The sequence below is a fragment of the Hyalella azteca genome, unplaced genomic scaffold (genome assembly GCF_000764305.2).
Source record: "Hyalella azteca isolate HAZT.00-mixed unplaced genomic scaffold, Hazt_2.0.2 contig11277, whole genome shotgun sequence".
Taxonomy (NCBI): Eukaryota; Metazoa; Arthropoda; class Malacostraca; order Amphipoda; family Hyalellidae; genus Hyalella; species Hyalella azteca.
Window position 1 is genome coordinate 1159491 of NW_025941278.1, and position 19187 is coordinate 1178677.

The 19187-nt window shown below is 38.6% G+C and overlaps 1 protein-coding gene across 2 annotated transcripts; it reads right to left on the reverse strand.

Annotated features, from left to right (window-relative positions):
* Positions 1-20: 20 nt before the first annotated feature.
* LOC108678799 (dual specificity mitogen-activated protein kinase kinase 4) lies at positions 21-13335 on the reverse strand. Of its 2 annotated transcripts, XM_018167271.1 has the most exons (10): positions 13148-13335; positions 12780-12794; positions 11931-12039; positions 8328-8394; positions 7609-7730; positions 7232-7343; positions 6373-6492; positions 5811-5990; positions 5122-5348; positions 21-4715 (listed from the first exon to the last, which is right to left on the reverse strand). In XM_018167271.1, the coding sequence occupies exons 1-10, from the start codon at positions 13215-13217 to the stop codon at positions 4547-4549; spliced, it is 1191 nt and encodes a 396-aa protein (XP_018022760.1). In that variant the 5' UTR covers positions 13218-13335; the 3' UTR covers positions 21-4546. The 2 variants fall into 2 exon arrangements, with proteins under 2 accessions (XP_018022760.1, XP_018022761.1); XM_018167272.1 differs by lacking the exon at positions 12780-12794.
* Between the last annotated feature and the right edge of the window lie 5852 nt (positions 13336-19187).

Consider the following 19187-nt stretch of genomic DNA (forward strand, 5'->3'; position numbering starts at 1 on the left):
GGCAAAATAAAAACCATTCGTATGCGATACTTTTTACTTGCAGTTCAACACAATTGTCCAACGTAACTAGTAGAAAATGAGCTTACGCCCCTCCAGAATGCCAAAGTTTACCTACGATTACAAGAACATGCGATACACCTGTCAGCAGCAGCAGCAGCAGGGAAGCTGTCCGAGACGCTCAGGAAAAGCTTCGTTATGACCCACCACAAGACCTGCTATACAAAGCTTAATTCAACGGTATGAAAATTCGATTGTCGAAACTGAACAAGTGAGATTACAGTAATGGATTATAACAATAGAAGAACATATATAATTCAGCGTTACCTTGTAACATAACCTGTATTACGCGAAAACTAGTTTAACATTTAAAGCTACTTCAAAACAAACTGAGTGAAGGAACGATGTAAAATCTCCACTATTCAACCTAATAGGAATAAATAAATCTGAAGTTTATAGCTATGTCTACAGACAGAGCCTCATTGATATTGCACTTATCATTAAATAGTAGATTATATCCTAGTCGTTACACGGTAAATCCCTTCAAGTAGTACTACCAAGTGATGCAGAGTGAGCAAGATAGAAATCGCCGTTACGTAGCGTTATCTCTATGACTGGTCGTAGATTCTGGTACTGAAGGATCCACATTAGTCGATGGGTTTCAGACAAAATAATATCGGCAGAATTTTATCCGTTAATTCTCGTTTCTTTGAACACTACACGTAACCTAATTCTACAAACTGATTACTTTTTCTTTCACCCTGAATAGTGGTTTATAAGAACCTTGTGTCTCAACTCAATAGGCGTTTAATTACAAGGTGTTATCAATGATCAAGTCAAACATCGGATGCCATTTTCTTACTTGTCCAACCGTCGGGGTGGCCGTTCAATTCCTCAAGTGACGTGATAGGATCTGAAAATATCCGCTCTAACTGCGCAAAACGATAATATACATAAAAGAAAATTTTATAAATGGTGAGCCGATTCAATGCAGTAAACTGAATCCTTAAAATCTAATACATGTTTCAGCAACAAGTGAAAAGTCGGAACAATTTTCAATATAGTAAGGTAGACCATGTTACCGGAGCATTCAATTCGCTGGACAATGAACGAGTCATTAAAATGAGCGGTTCATCACCATATAAAAATCGCCGTAAAAGCCCAACATAGGTTGTAATGATATCACATCAATGTTAGTATTTTAACACCTTCACTTCAACTTGAATTGCACATCATTTTCAAATTAACAGCAAAACCTAGGTACGCTAAAAATTTCACACGAGAAAATGGTGGACGAATAAACGCTAATGTGCACTTTCGTTCTATTCATGAAGTAAGCGACCTAAACCTAAAATCACTTGAAACAATTTTAAAAAGTTAACAGATATGATTGTAAATTTTTGGAGGCGCTTTTCTAAAATTTACGATCGGTTGTGCGGTGCCTCGCACAAAGACTTGTCAGTATCGCGCGCTGGTAGTTGAGCAAAGACTTGACTGGTGCGAAACATCGAGGTCGGTCGTGCGGGACGTGAACGTTATCGTATTCGTATCAGATTATTGCCACTGTAGCAGCTACAGTACAAGTTTTATTACGATACAAAAATTAACACTTTTCAGTTAGACGATGTTATCTTCCGAATATACAAGGTTTAATTTATAAACAAAGTTTGATGACTTTAACAGGGTAACTAACTACATCTAAGGAGCTGATGAGCCTCGTACTAATGAACACGAAGAACACTTCCCTATGACTACCAGAACGCTCTAAGAAAAACACTTGTTAATGGTCAAATGCAACTATCCTACAACGGCAAGTTTACGTTAGGTGAAAGCTAAATTTGACTACTCATGACACTAACGTAGTTGTTTTACACTACCCTAGATAACTAGTTGAAATAACCGGACACCGGATTGCCTACAAGGTAAAGAATAAACTAGAATGGTGAGAGGAGAATTTCAAGGGAAGTTTCTAGTCAACGAAGCCTTACTTATCATTGGGACGTCTCAACACGAACTCTAAAGTTAGAAAAATACTTGCACATCATACAGTAACGAGTACAACACATTTTGTTCAAGCTCTTAATGAAGCTTTGGTACAAGTATTGGGAAGTTAAGATAATCCCCCGAGCCAATGGTCCACATAACAACGGATACGTTGAACACTCGCGAGTGTTGGACGGTGTACAAGATTCGTAGAGCAACGCTATCAAAATATTTTATATTCTGTTAATATTGTGCACATTTCCAAATAGTCTCTACAATGTATGACCGAAAAAACAAAAAAGAACGCACAATTTATAGTAAATTTCTTTGAAAAATATGATATCACCAGCATAGTTTAAGAGTGAAGAGAATGCAAGGACTTAGCAGATCATTCTTCAGGAAAGCGGTCTGTTGTTTGATGTGAATTTACCATAGGCAGCTATGATCTCTTCATCAGAACCTGAAATGGTTCCAACATTTGGACACGATAGAAAAATAGAGAATGAGACGTCTTACAAGAGATTTACGAATAAATATGACCCTTAATAACGGTAATAGAACGACTGCATAGATCAAGCATTGATGAGGTTTGGGAACATGAACACATGAATGATCAATTAGCGAAAATATTGTATACAATTTTAACGTCAAACACGACCAGAGGTGACCTCGACATGGCATACACATGGCCATGCCCGTTAGCCCATCAAAAGGAGGACGCGCATGAAAAGGAAGAACGATCCAGGCTATGATATAGCAGAGAGATATACTCATAGCTCGCAGGAGAAAGCTTCAACTAGCATAAAATATCAATAAAAGAACATGCTCGAAAGTTATAGAATACCAAGAAATGTTTATAAAAATACAAGTTTAAAGCATCACACTGGAAATAAGATTATAGGAATCAAGTCAATGCCCAAGAAATATCAACAAATGCCCCCCACGGACATCCCGTGTCAGTTAAAATCGTCCGAGATGAAAGGTAGCATCGCTAAAGAATGCACAGCAAATAATTAACTCAAATGATGCGACTGCAAAGAAACCAATTCATAATCACACATAATTTAACCGTTTTGTCTACGATTACATGAACTATCCTCAATGCCATTCGTGTTTAAATAACTGGTTATTAGAGTAACCGTCAAATAGTATTCAGTAATGAAAAAAAACCGCTACTCAATTCCATCTTTAAAGGTAGACTTGATGCTCAATAAATACGTAATTCAAGATGCATAAAATAGATTCAAGAATAATACCATGTAAATGTCTCAAAATAATTTTCAAAGGCTTCAAATTTGTAGCTTGTTCAATGAATTGCAGCTTAATTTTTACGACTTAGAAAAATTCGCTTGACAAACTTATTGTTGGTCACAATATGACAAGTTAGGTACTGCGGCCGAGGCGAGACAATGTAAAATAGAGCTCCCAAGCAAAGCACCAAGGCAACCATAAAAAATAGGTCTCAAAACATGCTCCCAAATAGGTGATCGAAAGGATCAGCCCTATTGAAGCTACAATTCAACGCAAGTCACACTTTTAACTCTGTAGTCTTCGAGTCAAAATGACCCATATTTCCGACACTATGCCTACAGTATATACCGGACGTATACCGGAAATGAAGACAACAGGAAAAATAATAAACAAACCAGGATTAACTACCCCTTCAAGACGTAGATCGCAACGATCTGTGTAAGCCTACGTACCGCCTGAAAGATATACATTAACAATAGGCACTGAACGTAATGAAGTAATGAGTATGACTCCCATTTTTAGACCTGTATGCAAGAGCACCAAAATCATGATCTTGAGTGGAGGTAATCTACTGGTGAGCGCTGCACTGTGCATATCGTGATATCGCAATACGTATTTGCTCCTTCTTGACGTCAGCAAAAAAAATAATTTACACTTTACTCTGTTATGTTTCTACGATTACCTTCAAGAGAAAGTCTTCCAACACAATGACTTTGCGACAATGTGACTTTCAAGCATTGATAATTATCAATATCAAATAAGAATATTAAGATCAAAATTTCATGCGTTCACAAGAAGCGCGAAACATTTTACAGAGTTACGGTCGTGGCAGTAGTAGAGTGGAGCTTCATACTTTAATTTCAGGCGAAGACGAGGTGAAGCAAGACATGATGACTGATGAGCGGATTATGGTTCTTCAGGTTGCAAGCTCCTGAAGAACGGGGGCAGTGGATCAGGCGATGAGCTCGACGGCAAATAAATTTGAGTGGGGCTCGATTGCAGGAAAATTCGAGTAGAGCTCGACGGCAGAAAAAATTTGAGTGGAGCTCGATGGCAAAAAAAAAATTGAGTGGAGCTCGACGGCAGAAAAAATTTGAGTGGAGCTCGACGGCAGAAGAAATTTGAGTGAAACTCGACGGCAGGGAAATTTTAGAGGAGCTTGACTGCAAAAAAAATTCACGTGCGCACTGAAATAGTGAGCTGAAACAGTCAGCTGGAAAGCCAACTTGGAAGATCCTGACAAGATGATGAGGCAGACGCTAGAGGGAGTCTTTCTAGTAGTAGAATTCATAGGAGCAGTGGAGGCCACTAAAGTTTAATAGTTGTAGGAATCATAAGTGTAGTGGAGGCCACTACTGGCCATCTTGTCGAGCACATCGCTAACGTACTCGGATACGTCACTCGCTTCGTTGCGCCATCGCACCACGAACTCGTGCTCGAGCAGCATGCGGTATTTCGGGCGCGCCCCTTCTTCTTTGATCAAACTGGTCACAGAAGCAAGATGGCATCAATTAAAAATATACCTTACAATAATAATTTATTAGATGAAATACATAACATTTCACAAACGGGGAGCATATGAATATAAGAACAATAGTTGAAAACCAGAGTAAATTTCGTGTTGAAATTGGACACAATTTTTGACGTTTCTAAAGAACATATATGTATGAACAAAAAAATCGTAAATGGAATAAATAATATAGCTCCCATGGAAATGAATGGATAGTCTGAATGGAACCTCACACGGACTGCAGCAACGCATAAAACGCATCACATAATCAGATCGAAATAATGCAATTTAAAGACTAAAATCCTACTAAAGCAAAATCTGTGAAGCAAATCACGAAACTAGTAAGATGCCGTAAAATCCCTCAAGATAACTAAACTCACCAGGTATTGACGAAGTCGACAAACTCGTGCGTGAATGTGTTGCCGTTCTCAGAGTTAGTGAGGCGGGGAGGGTCGCCCTGCACCACCTGCGTGAGCTGCTCGAACACCGAGTTCCACTTGGGGTACGGGAAGCTGCCCGTCGCCAGCTCCATCAGAGTGATGCCCAGCGACCACACGTCTGACCGCACGTCGTAGCCGGGCGCGCGCGCTGGGTCTATGCGCTCAGGCTGCACACAGCAATCATTCCTTTTATTTAATCTTGCATTGTCACAGCATTCATTAGCCAGGGGCCGTACTATCTCAACTCGCTTTGGATATAACATTCTCAATATTAAACAGACTTGGTATATCATTGTTAGCATAAAAATAACCGTACTACCTAAGCTAGCTTAAGAACACTGAACACGTATTCCTCATCTGTGCTTGGTGGGCTTAGCTTGAGAAGTCGTCAATTATTTGCTGATACAGTTACGAACCCGTAACTTTTTTCCAGTACAGGCCCAGGGGCAAGAAAATACAACGACTTATAATTACATTTCTTCTCGTTTTTACAGACATCCTCGATGAAATTCTGGAGTATTCTGGCATTTTTATTCAATTTCGTAACCATCACATTAAATTTCATCATTAGCAGCAAGAGTTCAACGTCACTTGTCATTCAAATGATAAGTTTAGAGGCAGCACGGTACCGCCATGTAGGGCCGACAGCCTGCGTCGCGGGTCTTGGCTATCGAGTCCACCAGCTGGCCCGAGATGCCGAAATCGCAGAGCTTCATGTTGCCTCGGCGGTCCAGTAAAATGTTGGATGGCTTTACGTCGCGATGTATTATTTTCAGCTTTTCTTTCAGGTAATTTAAAGCTGTCAGGGTCTGCGAAGAAGATGTTGCTGTTAGTGGACAGCACAACGCACATCAAAATAAGATTTTCATTCATCTAATTTTCTCTGAAACCACCAATACCCAAAATGTTCCACCAATATGTTCCAATTTGTTATTAGGAGTATGTTTAACAACAAATCAATTGCATTACTCATGGATTTCATTTTACTAATAAATAAAATATATAAGTTGAACTAGAACAATGACTTAACTCAAAAGAAACCCCCATTCAAGAGGCTGATACATCTAAGTTCTACTAACGCCTTCACAAGCGAATGTGGCTGTATTATCCATTGTGAGGGGGGTCAAAAATGAAATGCAAGTGATATTTAATAAGTTCTTCCATTGTTGAAAAGGAAATGAAATAACTCACCACGACGGTGATTTTTCCCAGAATATTCTCGGGCATACGGTCGCCCAGGGTCTCGTAAACAAATTTATAGAACTTGTCGAGCGATGTGTCCATGAGCTCCATGCATATCCAGCAATCTCCCTGCACAGACAACAGCAACCAAGCTATGAACCGAAATTATTATTATTAGTATTATTATTATTATCATTACAGAACGAAGCTATAGACCGCAATTAAGAAGTCTCAACAATTATTGCAGTACCCTAATTATTGAATGGCCGTCGTGACACATTAACAAGGAATTATCATAAATCCACATTTCATCAGCATTTGCCAAGATGCAAGTGACTTTCTCTGATTTTATCATTTTAATGAGATGAATAAAGAAATTTTAATTGTTGAGATAGTTACTAAGAAGAGTTGAAGATTAGTAGTTTGTATGACAAATTTTTCGCCAGAGCTAATTAACCAAACGCAGCTTACAGGTTTAAACCAGAATGTTCCCTTACCCCCTACATTTTAATTTCAATATCAATAAACTCAACCCTCTTACATCCCACGATGTCTTATACAATGTGCTCAAGCAGCGCCTTCCAAAAAGGTCCAACTTGACGTCAGGGACCCAACCTCAAACTGCGTGTAACAGGGTCAAATTTTCATTATTAACACAACCTTGAGTCGAATTAACCTAACCTTAGTTTCCCCCAAATAGTTTGTAAAAAAAGTACCCTCCATTCCGCGATTTTCAAATATAAGAGTATTAGTTGGCTTGATACCAATATCAATACGCGAAAGACGCGGGGTAAAACCCGGGGTGGCCCCCCATTTTTACTCTCCAACAGCAACAAGAGTGCACACTTGAATTAGGATTACTAATGACCTCTTTAAAGATGGCCCCATAGAACTGAACGATGCAGGGACAGTCGTTACTTCGCATCACCACGTCCAGGTCCATCAGCAGCTGCTTCTGCTCCTTCTCGTCCACGGTCGACCTGATCAACACGCAATTAAATCATGCATAAATTAGGAATCTTAAATTTTACGTGAAAGACGAATGAATAATCAAAAAGCAAAGCTTTTTATCACAGTAGACAAAAAATTTGTCATAAAAAATGTAGGTATTGATTATGTTAACAGAATCACGTTTAGATGTACCGGCATTTATCTGATAAATTCATCTACGACCATTGCGGCCTTTTAGAATAAACTAAACTCACACCACTCAATCACAATGAGTTACGAAGGCTTGCCACTGACCTGATCCTCTTCACAGCCATTATGGTGTTAGTCTTGCGGTGCACCATCTTGTTGACGGTACCGAAGCTGCCACGCCCGATTTCTCCCAAGTCACGCAAATCGTCGGCTGTAAACTCCACTTGCTGAGAGACAAACACTCTTTTTAATCCTCTGTGTACGGATAAAGTAACTATCGTCAATGCTATTCGTACATAAAGGCCTGGGACCGTCAAAAATAGGTCATCACCCACAAGGGGTGGAAGGTCTCAGATGTCCAGCCCGCTGAAACTGGCTCGAAAGAAGCAGCGTTAGCATCTCAAAGAGACGAAGTGAGAAGGAGGGACAGGTGAAAAGTAACAGAAACGAAGACACTCGAACAAGAGGTCGCTTACACGGGACGTCGGCCACCCGCACGAGAGAGACAGAGAAGGGGAATGTAAGGAATCCTACCTACATAATAACTTAACCCCACAACTGAGATCTGCAGTCAGACACCGCGAGCTCAGCGGTGGGGCGCTCAGGAACAATCCCCCTAGGAGTGCGAAATCAGTACCCAAGAGTTAACGAAGGTTCGATTCCCTTTAGCCAACGCTACTGTCACATTTGTAGCAAGGATAGCACAAGCACGAGAACGTTAATTTTACGAAGAGAGATGAATGAGAAGGCAAGTTATTAATAACTGAAAACAGACATAATGAGAGTCATATACTGGGAACATTATGTCTAATTTTGTGACTCACAAGTTCAGGCGATATCTTGAGTTTGCCTGATGGTTGAAGGTGATAAATGCCACGGCTGATCCGATCTCTGCAAGACAAAAAAAATTAGTAACGATCCAATAGACGCAAACATTTTGATCGATAGAAATGTGCAGATTGTTGCTTGATAAGCACGTAGCACCTATGAAAACGATCGAGAGCACGAAATCTCTGAAACCAAATCTCAAATGAGCAAGTGCACAAAATCTCCGATGAAGCACGAATTATATGCCACAATCAAAGCCACTGTAACTATGACAGCAACTCCAGGAAGCTATGAACTCGCTACCTATTAGATGACCTGAAGTACAAGGGCCTCGTTTAGCATTACACCTATTACAAAAGATAACTTATGTTCAACTTGTACACGGTCAATAGCACAACTCTTCAAGCAAAAGAAAATTAGTATGAATGAAAGTAAGAAAAATTAATTTATCAACATGGACAATTATTTCGTGACCTTCTAGCAAGCAAGCGAACAAGTGTAAAACTTAGTAGCATTATGGCTTCTATATCAACACATTTTAGACACGTAATTCAATAAAGAAAAATTTGTGAGTACAATAACACACATTTGATTAGGAACGCGTTATTCTGCATCGAGGGCACAAAATCCAGCACGCTTGGAAAGTCATTCCCACAAGTAAGCCTAGGTCGAGACAATTTTTAAAAACTATAAGCAAGATTTCGTAGAAGAAATACGATCCCTTAAGCTCCATTTTTTCATTAATGTGAAGCTTGGGTAAGCAGTGACATAGCATCATAAACCAATATTTAACGTTTTTCCAAAGTTGTTTCCTTTGTTGTTTTCAGATAAAAATTTCAAAAAAGATAGTTGTGAATTTTTCACTATATCAGTGATAAAGGAGAATTCATCATCAAAAATGTCGTCGTCTGGTTCTCGGTGTTCCTTCCTCCATTGTTCCTGGCGGAGGTTTGATTGGCGCTCCAGACTCGTGCCGTTGAGCTGTGCGCATAAGCGGACTATTGAACGAACCACTGTGTTAGGTTTTAACGAAACATGGAAACAAATTTCAGCACATTACAGAGAAGTTGAGCAGAGAAATGTCGCTTACTAAAGTTCTGCAGGGCAATGTCACATACTACTAGTAAACTTGTACATGGATAAGTCGAATTATTACAAGAATTAAGTCTTTCTGGGAAATTTCGCACTCTTAGAGTTAAGTTCAGCTGGGAAATGGCGTAAAATTAGTGAAACGCGTATAGGAACATTTCTCATCAATTGGCACAAATAAAATTAAACGAATTATTGGCGACGACATTAGGAATTAAGAGCTACGTTAGTTAGTCTTCTACAGGGAACGGAACAAATAGAGACGATGTCGTAGCATTAATGCACACCGCAGCGTGGCACACGCGGTCACCTCTTCAAGGATCGCTCTCGAGCCACATCACCGCAGGAGTGATGGCGGTGTGGCGTGTGGTGATGGTGGCGGTGGTGATGGGAAGAACTACTTCCATGCGGAGGCAGGTGAAGAATGAGGTTCCTCCTCTTCTCTTCACGACTGCCTTCGCCACCGGAGTCGCTGCTGGAACCGCTGCTGAGTTTAGACAACGACAAGAGGGCAACGTTTTCTGTAGAATTAGATGTCTTGTCAGCAGAAGAAGGTGTCTTGATGGAACTTGCTTCACAACATATTGTTTTGATGGTGGGTGGGGTGGAAAGACACTCATTTGCCTCGGGCACGGAACCAGAAAGATTATTCGGCTCGGAGAGCAGCACGTCAGTTTTCACGAGATCTCCTGACATTTGAGCGTCCGACACAGGCTTCTTGACAGTTTTCTTGACTCGCCTCACAATGACTTTCTTCTTAGCGCTGATGGGAGGATGCGGTGGTGCGGTGGCAACGATTGGATTGCCCCACTGGTCGGTCGAACCTCCACTGCCGAACCAGCTCGAGTTCCTGCTCGAATTTGGGTCTTCCGATGAATATTTGTGAACGTCCACGAATGCTTTAGAATTCTCACAGAGGAAATTCAAGCTCCTAGGCTTCTCGACGCTGGTTGAATTGTTCAGCCAAGAAAAACTTGGGTGGGAATTCGGATCTGAGAGAAGCGCCACTGAATTCAATGCACCATCACTAGAGCGACGCGATCGAATATCTGGGATGCTTTTGTCCTGCTGTGTTTCAATCACATTTTCGGCGCTTTTCTTTGGGATGGGTTTCCTTGGCCAAGCAGGATGCTTCGATTTCTTTTCATTTGGCACGTCACACCAAATGTTCGACGCACCACAGACGCCTCTAACCATCCGACGAGAAGTTCCTACTTTGGACGGGCTACCTTCGGTGAAGGTATCGCCAGCTAAAAGTTCTCGCGTGGATTTTTCTCCGTCAGATAAAACGACAGGACAATCATCGGAAGATCTCAATTCCAGGGAAGTTGGAGGCCCAGTCTCGCCACTACAAACTGAAGCAGTCTTGCGCCAGGGAGCAGTCCGAGACTTTTCACTGCCAATAGTTCGGCACTTTCAGTAGCAGCAAGAGACATGTATACGTAAGGTAATCATAAAGAAAATTCGAACATTAACTACGGGCAGTTTACACAATAATGTAGGAACCAAAATTCTGAAGTTCCGTTCAAAAATTACCATGCCAAACTCCGTGCCATTTTTGCATTCCTATTTATAAAATTATTATTCGCGTTATTTCAGCAAGATGATTCTTTTTCAATAAATACCCCAGTTGTCATGCTTAAGTAAACAAGCCCTAATACGTGCTGTCACTACACATTCGCTACGTAATGTCACTAATGTGGATGCACTAAACTATGCCAGGAGAGATGTTGCTCCATTTTTTATAAACATCTTATTCTACATTTCTTGCAGTAGCGTAAATGGATAAATAAAATATATTATTAGTGAAGAACTTCCTCAAACAGCTTAAGTAACGAGATTGGAAGGAATTGTACCTTTTCAAATGTGCCAACATCCATGCAATGCTAACAGCTTAACCCAACGTAGGGACAACAAATTCATGAGATAATTTCATAACATAAATAATGTTTTTAAAGAACAACCTACTAAATTCCAAAACTAATATATGATTCTTGTCAAACCAGAGTCTTAAAATTTAATGGAGTCTGAGATTTGAAGTTTTACTAAATTAAATTTGCCAAATGAATTAAGACAACCACTCACATTACGTATGCAATGCATAGAATGTAAAACAATTAAAATCAAGTTCCATGTCTACATAATATCTGAATACAGAAGCAAATTAGATACTTTTTTCATATACATTTACAGCACTAGGCTGAAAACAAGACAAATACAATTCCAAAATGTTTAATTTTAGATGAATTTTATGCAGTTCACTGAAATGAAAAGTATATTTAAGATAAGACCAAAGTCAGAGATGATAGATGATGACTTAACAATAATCATTCAAATCTTAACAATTCCTATCAAAATTTGTATCAAAGAATAAATTAATGGATTTGTAATAATAAATAGATAAGTAATTTTATGGTCCTTTTGCAATATATATTCTATGAATATTTGGCAATTATACAACTTTAGCATGCACTCTCAGTCGCAGAAGAAACATCAAGTAAGCCACTGACAGAGTTGAGGGAGGCGTAGAGGCTGCAGTGGAGACAGGGGCGGCTGTGTTGCTGAGCACTGTTGCGGCACTGGCAGTAGCAGTGTTGTTCAGGTTCATGTTGCTCAGTGCTGGCAAGAGGAAACCGAGGGCATTAATGTGGTATTTTTTGCCACAATTAGTTGTGGATGGCATGCAGTTAAGAAATTCACGGAATACACCTAAACGAAATGTGGGTACTTACTGGCGTGTGACAAGCAAGGTAAAGCCAAGAGCAGGTTGTTACATTTACTGGAACAACTCTGAACTCTGGCTTGCATTGTGCTGGGAAAACAAGGGCTACTGCCCTCAGTTATTGGTATTTTAATTATAACTGAAATAAATATCTTTAATTGCGTTGGTTATTTGTAGTACACCACACAATTAACTTTCCCTGCCCATAATTTCGCCTTTCCCTGTATTTACAAAGAAATTCTGAAGAAAATATAAAAGTTTTCAAAATAAATTAAAATTTTTAGCCTTTACTTCTTTTTTTTTAATTCAATGCATGATGAAATTCAATTATTTGTGCCTAAAGTCCGATAGCATTGAAATTTGAAACTATTCAGTTATCACACATGAAACTACCACATGAAGGATTAGCACTATTCCTTTCACAAGCTGAAAAATATAATTAGAAATTTCAACAGAGTAAATGCTCATCTTTGTAAATAACAGTTCATAATTATATGACTAGCATTTTCATTTATTTATCCAATGTAGAAGCCTGAATGCAAAGAGCCTGACATAGCCTTCTGCAATAGTGAGCAGTGAGCATGCCATGAAAATACAGGGTTGCAATTGGAAAATTCTATGTTGTATAAAGACTTACTGATCATGGAGCTGCCTGCATGATGGAAGAGAACAAGAAAAATTATTAATGATGAGTGCAAGTATGATATAATAGTTGTGACAGACACACCATAAATGATTTCCAAAAAGCCACACATCAGAAAGCTTCTCTTTATGATCATAGGAGCAGGGCAGAGAAGGAGTGTCAACAAAGTAAATAAACAACAATGGACTCTCAACTTTTCTACACTCAGCTCATCATATTTGGCTAAATATCATCATGTGGCCAACTTGAATGTCATGCCCCATATATGAATAATTTCAAGAAGCAACTGATACTTCAATAACAATTGTAGTCAACCAACACAAAACATACAGTATTTGTCAAAATGATAATTAAGTTCTTACCTACAACAGATGGAAGGTTTAATGATGGGCGAGACATTGAAGAGGTTGTGTTGTTCTGCTGGTCAGCCATTATTTAAATTATAACCTTTGAATTAAAGCTTCTAAAAGTAAGGTCTTCCTTTCAAACCATAGCCCTTAATGTTCAAGTTTCCATCCAACTATAAAGCAACTTCTACAAAAATGATACCTGAAAAGTTTTAGAAATTTATTGTCATGAAAAAAAGTTTAAGTAGAACAGAAAGCAGAATTATTTATACAAATATGAAAGCAATAAAAATCTGAATAGCTGTTGTTTGAGAAATACATATTATGTTAGCAATAATAAACTAAATCTGTATCTGTAAGTGTTGTATTGGCCTGACATTCTGCAAAGTGTCAGCCACACTTTTCTTCTTCAAACGCATCACTTGAAGTTCAATTGGAAGACAAAATCTGCCCAGTGACACTCAGGAAACTTTGGTTGTCATCGGTAGAGACAGTGACATCTCCTCAAAGATGCCAGGCCATTTTGATTTTAAATTTGCATAAATATTTATTAGCAGGTCCTATAGAAAAAATATCAATAAATGAATTGACACTGCCAGGATCAGTGTCTGCAACTTATTTTGATTGGATCTGTCACTAGCAGAAATCTATATAGAATCAAACTAAATCTGTATAAATTTTGATATTAATAATGTCCACCATCTGCCACAATTGTATCTTGACAAATTTGAGTCCATGAATTAGCATTCTAGAAGCAATCAATTTGGCATCCTTGGCCTATTTTGTAACTTTACAGTCATAAGTGTTATATTGGCCTGACTTTCTGCAAAGTGTCACACTTTTCTTCTTCAAACGCATCACTTGAAGTTTAATTGGAAGACAAATCTGCCCAATTCACTCTTGGTTGAACTGCCTGCCTGCGTGGGCAAGGCAGAATGCAGTAACTGGGTGGTGGTCTAGTAAGGAAAGTATCCTGCATTGATCTTGGATCTTCTTGTCAACCATTAATTCAAAATCAAGTTCTTATAATTTTGATTCAGTGTTTTGTTGGCCATGGATTGGTGCAGCTGCCAACAAGCAGACCTAGAGAACCAGCCTCAAAGACTTTACTGATTCTGGCACAGTATGTTGCATGGACCTTGTCATTTATTTGAATGTCTGTCTTTCCACTGGCTAAACACTGTAGAAGGAAGCTGCGGCTTGTTGGCAATGTTAGATAAAGAGTCCAGTGTAATCACAGCAAGCACTGTGCTCCTCCCCTAGATTTCCACACTTTAAATTGATTTATGACCTAGTTGATCTTTGATATACTGTAACTGCCCTCAGCAGTAACACCACTACTTATGCCACTGATGTACAGATGGGCCCAGCCAAATTGAGTTTTCTTGATCATGTGCAACTTTATAGTTCCCATTTATTAGTTAGCTGAAGATTATTGACTTCTACTGTATTTGTTTGTCTATTTTTGTTATTTAGTGATGCACAAGCCTTTAATTAATCCAACTTTTGTAACCTATTTTTATAATGAATCCTCCATGGATAAAGTTATATAGGTAGGTCTCTTCTTGCTGCTTTCACCCCTGGCAGTGTCATTGGCAGTAGCAGGAATCTCATTGCTCTAAAAACTGCAAGAAAGTCCCTAGTTTCCAAGTTACGGTTTGGAAGTAGATACCGTCAAACGGGGTAAAAAGGGACGGTTTTGAGCATTTTATGTTAATAACTTCTTTATTCTTATCATGAAACATTTCAGAAACAAGTTTAGGCTCATTTTATAGCTCTTTGCGAGGGCTATTGAATGGCATCTTCAAAAAAAATTCCATATGCGATTTGTAAGGCGCTAGATGCAATATAAAAGGCTCCTGAATTGATCTTGAAATGGGGTAAAAAGGGACAATTGAAATAAAACTCAATTTCAAACATTTGAGCATACTCATCTATTGCTAACAGCACTCTGAAGTCCTCCTCTTTCATTGTAGATGATGTAGATGTAAAATAAATGACATTTTCTATGATTTTTACTAGTTTTTCCTTTATTGATATGATATTACAATATTCATTAATTACCGTATTATTAATGTGATATTACTGTATCCATGGACATGCCATTGAGCATTGACAACGACCTTGTCCACTGCAAGCTTCATATTAGAAGCAGCCATGTAGCATTTCTTCTGTATCTGTAAGCTTACAGGATGGTTCATAATTTTGTACAATTTTAATTGAGTCAAGTGATTTCACTATAACAAAAAAGATTGTGAAAAACTTACCTGAAACAGAAAATAATGTTTTAGTGACCAACCATCATATGCTTTGGAGAAATAAATCATATTTTAGGTCAATTACTTTTCATTCTATGATGCCCGGTGCACAATTCTATATATAGCATTCTATGTACAATTTTGTGACAACCGATGATGGACTAATTTTTCGATAAGTGAATTTTTTTCGCTGAGGAGGTAAATGTAATCAAAATTCTTTGTTGTTAATAAATTTTTTTGTTAACTGGAACCTTGCTAACTGAGGTTGTACTGTAAATGCATTTTTAATTACCCCGGGGGTGGGGGGGGTCCCAAGTAGCCCCGCAGTGCGGAAATGGCTGCCATTTTTTTTGGGGGGGGGAATGAGATAGGCAAATTTTGTCAATTACGTTTTCAAGCCAACACCTGGGTGCAACTTTCATGTAAGTAACATTTTTTAATACAGCGAATATTTTTTGCTCCAGACCTTAGCAGAGGTACTTTTCCAAAATCACACTCATCATGATTTTTTCAGCAATTTTTTGAGATAGTAAATGTTTGATTTCTTGACTAGCTTTATACATAATAGATAGTAAAAATGTTGAAGTTTATGCCACTATTTTTATTTTTGCAATATTTTGATTAGTTTAGCTGCTACAACATTTCTACGAGATGTGGGACGCGCGTCCCGATTTACCCCGCCCATCCCTTTTTACTACGTTTGACGGTATAGAATTGTGCACCAGGCATCATAGAATGAAAAGTAATGGACCTAAACTATGATTTATTTCTCAAAAACATATGATGATTGTCACTAACACATTCCTTTCTGTTTCAGGTATGTTTTTCACAATCTTTTTTTATAGTAAATTCACTTAACCCAATTAAAATGGTGTGAAATTACAAGCCGTCCTGTAAGCTTACAAATACAGAAAAAATACTATAAGGCTGATGATATGAAGCTTGCAGTGGACAAGGTTGTTGTAAATGCTCAATGGCATGTTCATGGATACGGTAATATTGCATCAATAATACAGTAATAATGCATCAATAATATGGTAATAAATGTCTATGGTAATCCGTAATATCATATCAATAAAGGAAAAACAAGTAAAAATCACAGAAAATGTCATTTATTCTACCTCTACATCATCTACAATGAAATAGGAGGACTTCAGAGTACTGTTAGTAATGGATGAGTACACTCTGCATGCTTCAAATGTTTTAAAATGAAGTTTTATTCCAAGTGTCCCAAGTAGCCCCATTCGATGGGGCTACCTGGGACACTCTTTTTTTGCTTCTGGCACCCTACGAATAGCATATGGAATTTTTTTGGAGAAGCCATGTGATAGCCCTTGCAAAGCGCTTTGAAATGAGCCTAAACTTGTTTATGAAATGTTTCATGGTAAGAAGTTATGAATGAAAAATGTTCGAAATTGTCCCGAGTAGCCCCGGTTGATGGTATACAGTCTCACAGCCATCAGAAGTTCAGAACTGCAGGCTACATCACGTAGTTCTGGTGGCTCTGAGCACGAATGCTTGATTGCTCAAATATAAACTCTCAGAGCAATCAGATTCAGAACTGCGCGCTACAGCATGTAGTTCAGGTCACCTAAATCAGGTGGCTGTGAGTGGTATGCTTGGGTGCTCAAATGTAGCTCTAATAGCCATCGGAACTCTGCGCTACAACTCCTAGTTACGATCGTAGAGTGTAGATCAATATGGCGCATTGGCCATATTGATAGTAAATAGCAATTTATGGAGAAGCATAATTGCGATTGGCATCCAGACTCCAGTGGCATCCAACTCTGCGTCTTTGGTGCATGAAATGATGAAATCAGAGTCCTTGACCTATGTTGTGCCCTGCTTTACAGTCTGGGTCCCACTCCCAGACTCCCAGGTCCGCGACTGATGACTCCATTTCCGTGTCCGTGGGGCATGGGGATTTGGGGTATAGTGACAAACCAGTCTACCAGAGAATTTTTAGAATCAGTTCATTTTTAGTTTCTTCATTACTCAAGATTTTAACCAATTATTTATGTATGATAATGCTGGTCTGAGACTCTGAGTGGTATGATACTTTAGTAACTTTACTGCTATTGCTGGTCTACTAAACTTTACTTATAGGACTCAAAAATGAACGTGAGGAAGATTCTAAAAAACTCTCTGCTGTGGAGCTTTGGTATTGCCACTATACCATACCATAAAATGGGGTAACTTAGACCACTTTTTTTATGTAAATGATGCCATTTTCTTACTAGCTAAATTAAACTTGAATTGAAGCATGCAAAATACAGGTCTATACTCTAGCTTCACTTACAATAAATTGCTGGCTCCTGCCTCTCATAGTCTTTATGTAATTTCAAAAAAAGTGATGGTCTTTGTTACCCCATCTCTTGGGGTAACTTAGACCGGGTGGTAAAATCAATTTTTTTTTGTAAAATAACTCCAGGTTTTGGTGCATTGTAGTAGAACTCTTCTAGTTACATATGCAAATGACAAACTTGGGTAAAGTGTCATAGTTTGCAAATGGGGGGCGCCGCCCCATAATGAGGGAAATGTGACTACCTAATGGCAGCCCTGATGGGGTAATATTGACTGGCTTGGATATTAAGTTAAAATTACTAATATATAAGACTCTGTAGAGTCTGAAACATAAAGAAAAAACATAAATAGGCTGTCAAACATAGAATATGTTATATATGGTAATTTTATATTAACTTCCAAAGTTCCAAGCCAGTCTATGTTACCATGTCAGGGCTGACATTAGGTGGTCTAAGTTACCCCATTTGGGGGCGGCGCCCCCCATTTGCAAACTATGACACTTTCCTAAAATTTGTCATTTGCATATGTAACTAGAAGAGTTTTACTACAATGCATCAAAACCTAGAGTTATTTAACCAAAAAATAAAAAAATTGGAGGGGGTACTCTGACAAGCTTTAAATAATAGCTAGCTTTTTTTCGTGGGTCACATTTTCTGATTTTCAATTTTTTAACCTATTAGATATGCAAACTTTTTAAATCTTTCTATTGTGTTATGTAGCCTCAGTATTAGGCTAGGCCTTTAATGCCCATTGACAAAATTTTTCTATGTAAAATAGTTTCTGAGTTGTGGGGGTTTTTGTTGAAAAAACTAAAAGTGGTCTAAGTTACCCTGCCAGTCTAAGTTACCCCATTTTACGGTACCTATTTTGGGGAATATGGCATGGCAAATTTGCAGTTCAAGTCAACTCAGTCAAATGCAAAATTGAGTACCTATCACTGAGCTTTGTGTCTGTCATTCTGTCACTGACATATTATTGCAGTAGATTTAGAATTCAGCATGGGACTATCCAGGGACCAGGACCAGGGTCCAGAGGCATGAAATGAAAGATGATATACCTAAAAGTCGCTGCAAGAGAAAAATCATAAACAAACTTTGGCTGTCTGTCAAAAATCGAGATTTTTTTTTTAATTGGGTAATGCACTTCTTTGACCGACTCACTATATCACTCAAGTGACTCAACACTTTTTAGCCAATGCATCGCAAATATCTGTTGTTGTTGTTTATTTGTTTATTGAGGATGTGGGGTTGTCCCCCATGTCCCTCACGGCTCAAATTTTCACTAAGTCTTTACTTTTTATTTAATCTTATGGGAGTACTAGAGAGTAGAGACTGCACCATGAGGTAAGTAAAGTACTATTGACTGATTTCCAAGTACAAAGTAACAAAAGAAAAAGTGTTCAACAATATGGCAGTTTACTATATGGTTAGGTAACTTACACACGTCTGTCGTCAACCGCAGCTCGAACCGGAATCCTCGCAAATATCTATTTA

What these genes read in the sequence shown, in the direction of transcription:
- LOC108678799 (XM_018167271.1), bottom strand. Translation starts at nt 13,217, where the DNA reads ATGGCTGACCAGCAGAACAACACAACCTCTTCAATGTCTCGCCCATCA. An exon ending in ATGGGGCCATCTTTAAAGAG is followed by an intron (nt 6,493 to 7,231) that starts GTCATTAGTAAT and finishes TTGTCTGTGCAG; the next exon opens with GGAGATTGCTGGATATGCAT. An exon ending in GCTGTCGGCCCTACATGGCG is followed by an intron (nt 5,349 to 5,810) that starts GTACCGTGCTGC and finishes TGCTGTGTGCAG; the next exon opens with CCTGAGCGCATAGACCCAGC.